Genomic DNA, 14,339 nt, shown 5'->3' on the forward strand with positions numbered 1-14,339 from the left:
TAACAACTCAGATGTATGTAGGGACAAACACCTTTATTGATCTGTTGCATTTGTCAATATGAATTATTATAATGTGACTGCATGTGTTTTAGATTACCCAAAGTGACAATAGGCAGTCCTGTGCTGGTGAAAATATTATAGACGTTCTCTTAGAAATGCAACGTGAGAGAGAAAAGAAGGAATTGGTAAGTCTTTTCCTATAATTATTATTATATAGCCAAAACCTACAACTACAATAACTGGCTTTCACTGCAAAGATACTGTTTTCTTTAGCTGTACTGGGACCTCCAGCTACTGAATGCTGGAAATCTTAATCACATGATGGATTGGATGCAGCAAAGCACAAACACAGACCCTGGCACTTTGGAAATGGCTTACAACTCAGATTTGGGATCCTCACAGTCATGCACAACTGAAACAGGCAGTCCCCGGGTATGCACTGGCAGGGTATCAGATTGTACACTGCATAGGGGTTGTTGCAATGCGCATTACTGCACTTGTTTTTCTTTGACGACACAGATGATGAAAAGGAAACTTTGTGATAGAATGACAAATGTGAGGAAACTTAAGAAAGCAGCAAGGCAGTGCTGGGCCAGGTGAGCATTTTATGACAAGTTAATTTCATCATTTTCAACATTACAATCCTGCATGTGTTTTTAAAGAAATTGCACAGTGTTTGGAGTTGAAGCAAGAAAGTCAAGAAATATGGCCCAGGGACCAAAACAAGGACAACTGTGATGAGTTTTAAAATGACAAAGAGACCATTATTTATGAGTTTCACTCACATGATCACTATTTCTAATTATTACACTTAGTGGGGGTTTTTAACTGTATTTAAAACTTACTTTCTTCAAAACGTATACTTGAATTTCAACCAAGGAGAATAATTTAGAATTGTAACAATTTTTTTCAGTTTGTGTACTGCTCCAGCCCAAATGAGATCAAATTGAACTGTTTGTGGTTCCTGAACTAAAATGAGTTTGTGTTAAAGTAACAACAAAATAAAAAATTGTGAATCAACGTTGCTTATTGCAAAAAAGATGCTTAACTGTGGATCATTTACAACCAGTACAAATAAATTCTTTGAATGTACAGGTTTAATGAGACATTATATTCCTTTTTTTTTTCTTCCAGTAGTTGCCCAGGGTAACTCAAACTGAATATTACAGATGAGTACATGTTTTGCATTAATAGAAAGCAGCTGGTATAACACAGTAGACAACTGAAAATTCACCTATGTTGCATTTTGGGCATATGGGATATGAGCAACATCAGCACAAATTAATATTCTTTAAGTGGTTAAACCTGTCGTCACGGACTCAATAGTGTCTTATCTCCCAAACAATTTCTTCTTATCATTACAATTGTGTATGTTTTGTTATTTTCCCCAGATTGGTGACTGAGGGTGTGCAAAGCCTGTTGCCTTCTTTCTGTGAGGCCCAAAGAGCAGAGATAAGATGCCAGGCAGGGGGCTGCGTTTCTTTGTCAGACCTCCTTCTTTTGGTGGAGGTGAAATATGATGTGGTGACTCATCTGCTCTATACAGAGATGCTGCAGGAGCACCACAGTAAGGAAAACTTACTGTCAAAAGACTCATGGTTTAACACACACTTACAATTCTAAATCCAACTTTATGAGCGACACAGAACCAGCTCCAGATGCTTCACATTCCTGTTTTCTTTGTTTTTGTTGCTGTTTAATCTCCAGCTGAGAGTATCTGGAAGATGCTCCTTCCGTGGCAACAACACAGGGAAGAAGAGGGACTAGAGGATCTTGCAGAGGAAGCTTTGGAGTCTGATGACGTGCTCTGCATGGCTCAATTGCCGGGGGCATTCAGGATATACAAGGATATACACACACGTACCACGTTTGTAAATTCAAAATACCCTCTTCAGACGAAATGATGTTTTCCCTCATGTTTTTTCAGCTGTTTGAGCTTTGTCATGCAAGCCAAGTGATCATTGTTTAAAGATCAGTGGTCTATTTGTCACAGCGGACCCCTGACCCCAGTAAACATAGGGGCTTCCATCTGTTAGCGATTTAAAAACAACAAAAAAGCATACTTGGACTAAGAGTGGGAAAGTTTTAGTAAATGTTTTATAGACCAAATAGTAGCATGGATACCATCATCAGTTTGCAAGGAATAAACTAGTCACACCATGACCAACTGTAATTGCATCATCATGTTCTACAAATCTCATCCCTTAAACACAAATAACTAAAGTGTTGCTTTTTCAACTCACTGTGTATATATATATATATATATATAAATAAAAACAATTGTGTTATCTAAGTACATGAGTGGACATGAATAGATCTCGGCCTCAACAAAGAATCTGCTTACATAAAGAGTGTTTATTTTCCAGATTCATATTTTTGGGTTTAGTTTTGGTTTGAAGGAAATTCAAGGATTTTAATGAGGTAAGACAAAAACAATACAGATAGATAGCAATGGGCAAAGGTGATACCCTGGAAAGGTTGCCAGTTCATCACAGGAAAAAGAAAAAGAAAAATCCTATATGATTCACCGTAACTCCATGGCAGTATCTGATCTTCACTTGTCTGTAAAGCAAATAGGTTCTCCGTGTACATTTAAATAAACCTTCAAAACAAGTAATACATTTGGTTCTATGGATCTTAATTGAAACTTAATTGCAACTCCCTTGTTTACAGAGTTTCTGGCAATGGATTTGGTCAAAGTTGTCTTGAGTCTCAGTGCTGGACTGCCGTTTCTTTCCTGAATGATTTGCACAGACTTCGTCAACACGAGCGGCACACACTGACAGCCCTAAGCAAGCGGTAAATGTACACAAATTCAAAACTGTCTGACTTCATAAAGAGTTATTCGTAAATACATATTTTTTGTTGTGTTGGGGTTTGCAAATATTAACATTTAGAGAGAATGAGCTGATTCACAGTCTTTGGCCCTTCAGGCTGAATGAAGGGAGCTTCAGACTGGTGTGTCTACACATCAGGTTGGCAACTCTTCGAGCTCAGAGAGAGAAAAAGTCCTACAGTGCTCTTCTGGCAGCCCGGCAGTCCTGGGAATCATGGTGAGCCAACATCCACAAACGTCTAAAAACGTCTCTGTGATCCACATACACGCATACATCTAGTCAACATTCTCAGGTTAATTACTGTTTTTCAGGCCACACATTTACAGTCCAAGCAAAGCAGAGCAAGTTACTCTGTGGCTCTTTGGTGGCAAAGAAGAGGAAGAGGAGGAGGCAGAAGAACATACAATGACACTACAGCAGGTGACATGAGACTGATGGGATCACTGACTCTGCAAGACAGTGGATCGTTTTGTTTTTTTTTTTTTCATTTGATCAGATTCTAACTGAATTACCCGGATTTGCTTCACTCCCAGCAGGCATTGCTGCAGCTGCTGGTGCTGCTTCAGGAGCATGAGAGGAAGCATCTGCTCAGGTTGGTACATGAAGTCTCTCCTGAGGATTTGCAGGGTCCAGGTTGTACAGTGTCCTCAAAAGACTGTGAGTAATATTGGACTGCAGCATTTGATTAAATTGTTTTGGGGGTTTTTCTTTGACTCTACTTAATTCTGTATTTCCTTTGTTTCTTTCATATTCCGGAAACAGCAAGTCATATGCATGCTGCTTTAAGAAATGGTTGTAGGCAAAAGCTGAGACAAATCGATGCCTGGCTGCAGACACACAATCAGAACGAGACCCTTTTAGAGCAAACAAACCTTCAACTAAAACCCCAAATTCTGCTGGAAAATTGTGGGCTGCTTCTCTTAACCCACCTCATGGAGCTTCAGGAGGTTCAAGCTTCTGCTTTGCTGCAAGCTTTGGTAGACAATGTAAGTCGAGATGTGGGAGTGCATACAAATCTATACAGTGTTGTAAATGTAATAATGACATGTCTTGTGTGTTTATCTTAGAACGTCCACCATATCCAAGCTCTGCAGAATGAATACAGATCTGAAATCCAAGCAAAATGCTTCTCCAACCTGCTCCACCTGTTGACCTCAGACGATCCCCTCACATCAGGCTCTGTTGATCATCCACATTGCGGTGGATTCATTGAAGCTCAGATGGATATTTCACCCAAAGGAGCCAGAGTGGGAGTGAACGAAGTCCCACCTACAGACGAGCCTGACGAACAGGACCTCTGTTCAGGTGTCATAGTCATGAACATACATTTTATTTTAAAAGCAAACAAAACACCTATCTTTTTATCCTAGCTTTCAAATATAGATTTCCATCATTAGTCTGTCAATCTATCTATCATCCATCCATCCATGTACTGTCAGATAAGTTACGTATTTCTCCACTTTTTGTATGTATTAATTCTTTCAGGTTTTCTTTATTTATACTCTTTTTTATGGAAAGTACTTTGTGGAAAGTGCTGTTAAGTTTGGTTGGTTCACTGATGAAACATAAATCAAAATAGAAAACACACAGCCACAGTAAAATATGTAATTGATCATTTTCTTGTGTGAATTTCTGCAGGTTGTGGAACAGTCATGGAGGAACTGCCCTACTTGGAGATTTCATGTGTGCCTAATGCAAAAAGTGATGCTCAGGAGATTCCCCCTGCAGAGGGAAGAGCCCAGACAGAAGACAAGGGTGGTGCAACAGAGGCTCAGCAGAGCTACAAAAAACAGGGTTCTCTGATCACTCATGCCTGGAGCAAACTGCCAGACGATGGCGCAGACAATGAGGTGGAGACAGTAGCTGGAGGCACGGTACAGAATCTGAATACTGGGAGCAGTGAGAAGACCCAAATTCAACCGACACAAAGTCAGGAGAAGAGTGACGAGTGCAATTTCTCACAATGTACCTCAGCCGGTCAACAAGACGCACAGCCTGCAAACCTGCAGTTCAGCACAGTGGAGCAGGTATGACAATGAGTGTGTAGCATAAAACAACAGTCACCATCTCATGCATCTGACTTACTTCTATGTGTTTTTCTTCTTAGACGATCCTGAATGTGACACCCATTGGCGATCAACCGAAGGAAGGACAAGCCATTTCTGAATGTCACCCCCAAACACATACTCCTGAGGCAGAGAGTCTGCAGGATATTCCGCTGCCTCTCCATTCTGAAGCAAATCCACATATTGATGACCCCCGCTCTGAAACCTCCAATGACCTAGCTAACGTAGGCAAAGAAGTAACCGTAGTGGAAATGTCTCCCACTGCGGACGAGTCTGAACTTTGGGACTTGCCTGAAGCCGAGTCCTGTCACCATGACAGTCAGAAGTACCATCCCGAAGCAGCAGTAAGTATGGGATTACGTTTTGAAGTGAGCATTATTGATTGAGATTAAAGGAGCCTTTCAGCTGCAGACTTGCTCTGTTCTAGGTGGACTGCAGCGTCTCGGAGATGAAGACAGAGAAGGAACTGACGCTGACTGAAAGAGAGCGGGTGGGAGAGCCAGTGTCCGCAATGGAGAGAGAGAGAACGATGCGCAACCTGGTGGATATGCAAAGGAAGTATGAACAGAGGCAGCAGAGAGACCGGGAGAGACAACTGCTAAGGGTGAGAGATGGTGAAAGTGGCCATGAGCCAGAAGTAGAAGCTCTCTGACATTGTTTTTACATTTCAGGTTCAAGAGCGTCTGTCGATCATCCAGAACAGGAAGGCAGAAGAAGATCTGCTTGGTTTGAAACACACTGACAGGCTAAAGCACCTGACACATGATCTACTACTGGTAACTTTTTTGGTCCCCTCAGCTAATCACATCTGGCAAGTTTGGTATTATCACCATTAGTCCAGCGCTTGTGTGTTTGTTTTTTGTTTTTTTTAGGAAGACAGAAACCAGCAGAAGACTATGGTTAAAGAGCGCCTGGAGCAGCTCAGAAGAGAGCGCTCATACATCATGCAGTCCAAAAGAGATCGGTAAATGTCACTCACTCTCAACACAAACAATCTGAAAAAAACAAACAAACCCCAAAACAATGGAGACAACTTATACTTCTAAATCCTTCTCATCCTACAGGAATACTGCAGGTTTTAAAGAACTCCTGGGTCCAGTTGTCCTTCACAGCAGAGAAGCAGAGGCTGGGGCAGACTGGGACACGACAACTGTTTGAATTCTTTTCTGGACAAAATAGGAAACCAAGTCCTACATACACCAGTTGTTGTAAATGATACTCAATAAACAATGTACTGTATAATCTGGAATATTAGAATCAGCTGTGGTGTGAGCAATAACAGCACATCTGTTTTAACTGGTCGATCTTCACTCCCAACGTGCCATTTTGGGTTCACCTTGCTTCTTTATTTGGATCACTGCAGAGAGGAGACGCCCCGACCCAGTCATCAGAGCATCATAAATAGCCTCGGTCAATCTCATTCAAATGTAAAAATGTTCCTGCTTCACATTTAAGAGGGTAAAAAATGTTCACTTGATGAACAATACAAAATATAAGAATGACTTGTCTGTGATCATATTGTTATGGCTGAATGGAGGTTCTGAAGGTTAATTCTTCCCAAAAAGATACTACACAGAACACCCATGTATGGTGCATTCACCCAGGGTGTGCAATGCCTTCGCCTATAGTCTGCTGCTTTTTTCTCTATGATCACACATTGCAGAAAATGTAGTGTTACTGACCTATTCTTAAAAGGTTTTCAAACCGTGAGTTTGTTAGTGGTATTTTTATTAGTTCCTAGTTGTGGGTATGAAACAAAACAAATCTCAACAAACCTCTCGTTTATTATACAGTTTAATCATCTTGACAACCATAAGCATCGACAATAACGTAATTTACCCATGACCCCCTTCCCTCCCCTTTTATTTGTGTACACAATATCCCATATGGCCTAAATTACATACACAATGAGTCACAGAGGTGCATGTTGTAAGTCTACAGTGGTTCCATTAACTCTTTCATGTGAACATTTACATGTTGGACATTACTCACTGGTATAAGAAAACATTGTGACAAAAGGAGGGCACTGCTGTAGACTCTGACTGCACCTTTGGACTGGGACTGATCATTATTTACAGGTATACGGGGATGGAGGAGTATTGCAACATGGCTAACAACTCTACGATGCGGAGATATGTATAATACAGAGGGATTGGCGCGGACTGAGTGGTTTTTCCTGCAAGAGAAGAGGACCTTCTCTGTCCTGGTGAGGAGAGGGAAAAATGACTGTCTACATGGGAGAGATTCTCAGCAAATAAACATTCAGTATTTTTCCTCGTGAGCCGACGTCGTATGGGGTCTGTTCACACTGCAGTCCGACACAAAGCAGGAATACCTACAACCCTAAATAAGCAAGAACATTCCACAGCAGCTCCCACACGAGCCACGGCATTACACACATACAAAATACACAAGTGTCCCCACCCCCCCCCACCCCCAACTCCCATCAAAGAGTACACAACTCCAGGTTCTGTGGTCTCAAAACAAGAACATTCCCACTAACAAAGACAGAAAAGCTTAAATTCCAGACGACAAAAAAAAAAAAAAAAAAAAAAAGAGGTTCCTGTCCAGTAGGTGCTAAAACTCTGGGATTTATAATTGTATAAGCCTGAACTGGAAACGTATACGATTCTGAAAATATGAATGTCCACCTTTAAGGGATGATGTGGGTTTAATGTGCCACCCTCAGCAACCTGTGCAGAGGCCACACTTCACGGGACATAATCAGGTTTGTTCTGGCAGCACGGCACCGACAGCAGTAACACACCGAAACTGAAGCAGGCGCGCGGTGTCGGATCTCTCCGACAGGTGTCTGGACCCAGAATCTATACGGCTATGATCTTGAGCAAAAAGCAACATGCGCTTATGTGTGACTGACTAAACTACACCTTTTACAAGATAGTGGACAATATTTGCATTTCATACATTAGACTGGTGTTTCCCACAGTGAAAGGTAAAAGCTTGGGATGAAAACGAGGAGGTTCAAATCATTGAGTCAGTCATTGAACCTCTGAGAATGAGGCCGCTTTCTGGCTGGAGGCTTTTAATGAGTACTACGGTCCATAAACACAAAGTGATCGTGATACATCCAGGATCTCTCTGACTAATGGGCACCATGGAACTGAGAGGGCTGATACTTATGTGTTGCTCGCTTTTTTTTGTTGTTTTGTTTTTTTAGACAGTGTGTATGTGTGTGTGTGCGGTAAGTCTTGAACAATGTTAGCATCGAGATTTAGGGATGTTTTGAGTATTTATGCTTTTATGTGTGTGCTAGTCTATGTATGAGTCTTTTCTATTGGTGTGCACACTGCACCCCCGGGCCGTGGTGACCCCCTTCCTCATCAGAACTATCATTATAGGCCTCTCTCCTTGACCCTCCTCCTGAACCTTGACTTTTGTCGAAATTTATCAGGTCCACCTCCTCTGCGTCCGCTGCGATAACGGGATTCTCTGCACGAGCAGGCAGCAAGCACTCAAGTTCCTGAAAGAAAGGGTGATAAAAAAATTTTAAAAAACACAATTATTCTTGATCTAAGCATAATTAGCACAAAATATAAAGCAGTTTATTCTCTGAAACTCACATTCAGCTTTTCAGGGCTAATCCAATTGTTTTCAGGGAATTGGACGTCAAACTTAATGTAGAGGTCTCCCTTCTCAAATGGATTTCTGTACTGTGGCATTCCTTCTCCTTTCACCATTCGAATGCAGCCTGCACACATACAGAAAAAAGTATTTTAAAGTAAATGCAAAAAAAACCCAAAATCTTTCAATGCAGCGTGACGCTTTGAATTCAACATGTATGTTATGTATTATAATGAATAATACACAGTGTCCATCTAAACCTGAATAACTCAATTTATGCTTCCTCCTTTTTAGTGTCTCAATTAGGATAAAAAAGATTAAAACTATAATGTCAACAACATAATACAGTATTAATAAGAATGGGGTCTAGAAATTAAAATCCAAATGTCTGTCAATGTTGTATTAGAGACAAATGTAGAGGATTCATCAGGAAGATGATTGTAACCTCAAAAATGTGTCTTTTGTTAGTAACAAAGATGGATGACAAAGAGTTTGGGGGGGGGTTGCACTCAGCTCACTCAACCTAGAAAATTGACGGCATTATTTAGAGTTGCCATTGCATGAATTCTCTTCCGCTAAAGGAAAGCAAAGAAGCGTTTACCTGGCTCAATGACTTTGCCGGGTGGGTATTTAACAAGCAACTGACGTCCATCCAGGTGTGTGACAGTCATCTGGAAGCCACACAGAGCTTCGACCAGGCCAATGCGTTGGACCATGTGAAGATCGCTTCCTTCACGACGGAAATCCTGTTCAACATCAAAAAGCCAAAATTCACTACCAACACATTAAAGAATAGAAGCACCGATTTCTCATGCAACTTTTAGTTTTTTTTTTATAGGATGATCTAATGCTGATTTACTGTTGACGAGTAGAAATCAGTTTGTTTGGTACCTCATGTTCTTTCTCTTGCAGCACGAGAACGATGTCCCCGGGTTCGACTCCTGGTGCTTGATCGGCTTCTCCTGAGAATGTGATCTTTTGTCCGTGCCTCATGCCTTTGTCCACATGAACCTCGAGGAGCTTCGTCTCTTTACACACTTTGTGACCCTCACACTTTCTGCAGCGATCCTTCTCGTTTATGACCTCGCCTGCACATTCACACGAGCAAACCCATCAGATATTGTCATAAATGGTGCTGGCTTTCTTTGTCATTGTGCGTCCCCCATGTTTGTGAGCCGTACCCTCTCCATTGCAGTCTGTGCAGACGGACTGCATCTGTTGAACCATGCCCGGGGCCAGCTGTCTGATCATGATTCTCATACCTCGTCCTCTGCATGCCACACACTTCTGCACTGCTCCAGCCTTACCCCCCTGACTGAACACCACAGTTAAGAATCACAGGTATTATCATAAGTTTCAATGGTGCATAGGATTGTAAAATATTAGCAATTTGTGCTTGAAATTGAAAATTGACCAGTGGCTCGACCCCACCTGTGAATGCAAACAAACCAATAGCATTCAATAGATAAGCATTAGAGGTGGCGACATTTTTGTTGTTTTATGAGCTATTGAAGTCATTTAAGATGCAAAAAACGTCAAATGTTGTGCCGGGAGCAACATGTAACAGTAGTACAATTTATCCCGAAAGGATCAACAACAGAGTTTACTTTATCCCATTTCTAACCCCTCCCTCAAAAAAACATGGACAAAGTTAGCAACAGTAACTAAGTGGGGGTGGGGCTTAGCCAAAGGTCAATTTGATCACAATACTGAAACATTAAAAGGCAGACTCACCCATTACAGGCACCGCACAGCACATTCTTACTAAGCTGCAGTTTTGTGGTTTTTCCATTGTACAGGTCTTCAAGAGAAACTCTGTGTGACAGACGAGTTGTAAGAAAACACAATATCTGAATCATCCTTGGCAGCATCCAAATGCGTCGCCGGAAAGCACTTACTTGAGAGGGTGTACCATATCGTCTCCTCTCCTCCTGCCTCCGTTTCGTCCTCTGCCTTGTCCGCCCATGAATCCAAACAGTCCCCCACCAAAAATGTGGGAGAAGATGTCATCCATGCCGGGCCCTCCGCCGCCCCCCTCCCGAAGACCTTGTTCTCCATAACGATCGTAAAGCTCCTTCTTCTCTGGGTTTGTCAATACCTCGTATGCAAAACTGATCTCTTTGAACTGGAAAAATTAATAAAGAACAATCAGACGACCTGGCACAGTCTGGGATCTAAAAGCTTTTGATATATCCAAACAAGGAACCCCCATTACAAATTAAGAAGAAAAAAAAAAAGAATTGTAGTGTCACATTCTTGTAAAATCAATGGATTTAAGTCTCAAAGCAGTAAACATCAAATACAGGCTTTTTTTTTCCTCAAGAGGAAATCCATCTTGTACTCTGCACTCTGAGCTGTACCTAGAATTAATCTTCAAAGAGCCATGCTGTGTGATCATGACAAATCAAGTTGACATCATGTCTGCCTCCCAACTGTAGAACTGCTGCCTTCAGTACAGTTGCTAAATATATTCTGTCTGGTGTGTTTTGGTGTGTCCTACCTTGTCTCCGGCATCAGGGTTTTTGTCAGGATGGTATTCTTTGGCCAGTTTTCGGTAAGCCTGCAATCAAGTAAAACAAACAGAATACATTAACAAAAATGAACATGTTTTATTTAACCAGTCAGTGAGATTGGCCAGAGCTGAAGTGCCAGGGTTAAACAGCAGCTCGAGAGAATCAGTAAAGTGTATTAGCTGTTCTTCCAAGCCAAGGCCTTGACTTATTGGCCTGCTGTCACAAACATGAGGCCACCAGCAAGTGCGTGGCTGTCTTTGACATCTTGAAACACTTGACAAGGATCCCCACAATAGCCTGCATCTTTTTAGTTTACATCATCATCACAGCATCTCTCAACTTCCAATTCCTCCACATCACAACAGTTGACATTTTACATCATGATGTAACCTTTTGCGTTTCCCCCAAGATTGATGAAACATTGATCCATCCATTTTGTATTGTTTCTAAATCATTCAACAGTCACAATGACAAATGGCAGATTTCTACTGAAAAAAATACTTCACTGAAATCTCTAATATCATGATTAATATTCTTCACCAAACATTACAATTACTGGACAGTGTCAGTTAAATGCTATTTGAAAAATGAATTGAATGTGATCGGATATGACTCAATGTTAAAAGTTGTGAATCCTACTATAGTAACACTATAACCTACTGTACTCTTTCCAGTACTGATCATTACTCATTTTCTTCATTGAGTGGGTTGGGTATGTTTAGGCATTAGGTGTTATTAGTGAGTGTTTGAGTAAGAAAATGAGAATGAGTGCAAACAACCAGTCACAAGATGTAAATGAAGCTATTCCTCAAGGTATTGCTGGCATGTGAGCTACCAGTAAATAATCTACAGTTCTTGACCCATCAGCCTGCTTTTGTTTTGGTAGATAGACAGTTATTAATTTCCTCTTTTGAAAACTGCTGGCTTCAAAAAGAATTGTCAGGTTCCTTAAAATGCATCCACTGTCACTAGTGACATTAAGCAAAACGTACTGAAAACTGATTTTTAATAACACATATTTATGGATTTATTGGATACTCACTTCAAGTAGGAAAGGTGGCAAGATGATTCATTTGTTTTGGGGCTTTTTTATATCGCTTCCTTGCCCGTACACAAAGGGCCTCAGTCTATTTACACACCCTTTTAATTGATGGCGTCTGAAAAACAAAACTGAACCGAGATAGTATCTATCGTGTCTTGCCTTGTAATGTTGATAATAATAAACAACAACCTGATGTTTAACATGTATTGAGGGCTACTCGCACCACCCGATGGGTCTCATTGAAATTAGCCTGTGCCCATGGACACAACTTTATCCGCAGCACTGGTTTAATTTGATGAAGCCCCTACAGCAAGCTCCATCACGTGTTATTCACGGATCCAGTAAACATACGCACTAAATGATGTTCTGGGGTGGCTGGCCTGCTAAGCTAACGCTAATTGGTGCAGGCTATTTGCTGGAACGTATCACCTAGCACTCGGTAGCCGGTAAGCTATCACACTCGTGGTCCCAAAAAGGTTGTTGGAGCGGGCCAGCTCCCATCGTTTAAATGTGTATACGACTAACGAAAATCATAAAATGTGAGCGGTAATTCTTAACAAGTCGATAAGCCACCTTAAAACGCAGTACGATGACGAGAGGCTCAGTTCCGGAGCATATTTTACAGGCTTAGCTTCCAGTTTACCGACCTAGCTCGTTCGCTCGTGCCGAGGCCACATTGCACTGGTGACCTCTCCACTCGTTTTGTTTTTGTTGTTGTTTTTAACCGAAGCCCCAGGCAGATTTGGATTGGATTTCGAGAGCGACGTACCTTTTTTAGCTCATTTTCAGAGGCTGAGGGAGAAACTCCGAGGATGTCATACAGCTTAGTATCCACAACGTTCGCCATGATGCTAACCGGCTACCACAGAGAGAGAGTGCTTGTGTCTGCGGACTCGGAGGTTGGGCTGAGCCGGCCGGGACTGTGCGCGCGCGGTGCTGCCGGGTACTGCAGACATAAACACCCACTCACAGTCACACACATGCCAACAGACGGCAACTGGATTACAACAAAAAGGGCTGCACTGCGCATAGACACACGCTTTTTCAACGTGTCTGAATAATTACAATGTTCTTTGCAAAGTTTGCAATTGTCTGTGCATGTTATGCAAATTCAGTTACGCAAACTGACACGCCCATTAATTTGTTCACCAAATATTGGATTTATACCGAATTCAATCATCAAATACATATATATATTAAATTTGAAATATGTTGGGTCATTCCCTTGTCAAATCAAAACTGTTCACGTGAAAGCTTGTATGTGAAAGTATGGTTAGTTTAGTTTAGTTTTATATGTAACTGCTTGCTGTGTTTGTTTGTTTGTTTGACCCTCCAACTGCACCAGTTAAGGCCTGAACTTTAGTCGGTAAACCCCAGGAAAGCTCCTGGCCCTGATGGTATCCCAGGAAAGGTGCTAGTGGCATGTGCACATGAACTTTCAGCGATCCTCACCAGGTTATTTAACCTGTCCCTGAACCTCAGCCACCGTCCCTGCCTGTCTTAAATCAGCCACCATTGTTCCTTGTCCCCAAGACTCCCTCAAACAGCAGTGTGAGCAACTTCAGGCCCATCGGGCTCACATCACTGGTGACAAAGTGCTTCAAGAGGCTGATTTCTCATGACATCAAGGACTGCTTCTCCTCAGAGCTCGATCCTCATCAGTTTGCCTACTACAGGGCAAACCGATCCACCGAGGACGCCATCACCCTCGCCCTCCAGTCCAGCTGATTATCGATCATGGATAAAGAACTTCCTCACTGAAAGACCACAGACAGTGAGGCTGGGCTCCCACCTGTCCTCCACCAACCCTCTCTTATATACTCTGTACACACATGACTGTGTATCTTCCCACCCGTCTACCTGGATATTCAAGTTTGCGGACCAATTGCCCCTGGTGGGGCTCATCACTGGAGGGGACGAAACTGCCTACAGAGAGGAGGTATAACATCTGTCCATGTGGTGTGCAAACAATAACCGACTGCTGAACACCACAAAAACAAAAGAGGTCATCATAGACTTCCGCAGGACCAAGGTGGACCACGCCCTACTTCACATCTATGGGGACCTGGTGGAGATGGTGCCCTCCTTCATTCAGATTCCTGATTCTTTCCTAATATACACTAGATGTGCCTAAAACATTAAACAACTAGAACGGGCACTCGATAGAGCGCATACCTTCGCCAACACCGTATTTGTTTACGGAACCTAGTTAGCATCACGAGCATGATAGCATGTCAACTCGGTAAGTCAGGTAGCAACATCACTGTGTGAAACATTGAGCAGGGGACATCGCCATGGC

The 14,339-nt window shown here is 42.1% G+C and overlaps 1 protein-coding gene across 1 annotated transcript; it reads right to left on the bottom strand.

The window, feature by feature from the left end:
* Positions 1-6,667: 6,667 nt before the first annotated feature.
* dnaja2b (DnaJ heat shock protein family (Hsp40) member A2b) lies at positions 6,668-12,938 on the bottom strand. Its single transcript, XM_080504378.1, has 9 exons — positions 12,810-12,938; positions 10,986-11,045; positions 10,384-10,610; positions 10,220-10,300; positions 9,667-9,800; positions 9,377-9,573; positions 9,087-9,231; positions 8,485-8,612; positions 6,668-8,384 (listed from the first exon to the last, which is right to left on the bottom strand). Exons 1-9 carry the CDS (start codon positions 12,885-12,887, stop codon positions 8,196-8,198), a joined length of 1,239 nt encoding a protein of 412 aa, XP_080360504.1. The 5' UTR covers positions 12,888-12,938; the 3' UTR covers positions 6,668-8,195.
* Between the last annotated feature and the right edge of the window lie 1,401 nt (positions 12,939-14,339).

Source organism: Blennius ocellaris (genome assembly GCF_963422515.1).
Source record: "Blennius ocellaris genome assembly, chromosome: 11".
Lineage (NCBI taxonomy): Eukaryota > Metazoa > Chordata > Actinopteri > Blenniiformes > Blenniidae > Blennius > Blennius ocellaris.

What these genes read in the sequence shown, in the direction of transcription:
- dnaja2b (XM_080504378.1), bottom strand. Translation starts at nt 12,887, where the DNA reads ATGGCGAACGTTGTGGATACTAAGCTGTATGACATCCTCGGAGTTTCT. An exon ending in CTGAAAATGAGCTAAAAAAG is followed by an intron (nt 11,046 to 12,809) that starts GTACGTCGCTCT and finishes ACTTGATTGCAG; the next exon opens with GCTTACCGAAAACTGGCCAA. An exon ending in TGCAAGAGAAAGAACATGAG is followed by an intron (nt 9,232 to 9,376) that starts GTACCAAACAAA and finishes GATGTTGAACAG; the next exon opens with GATTTCCGTCGTGAAGGAAG.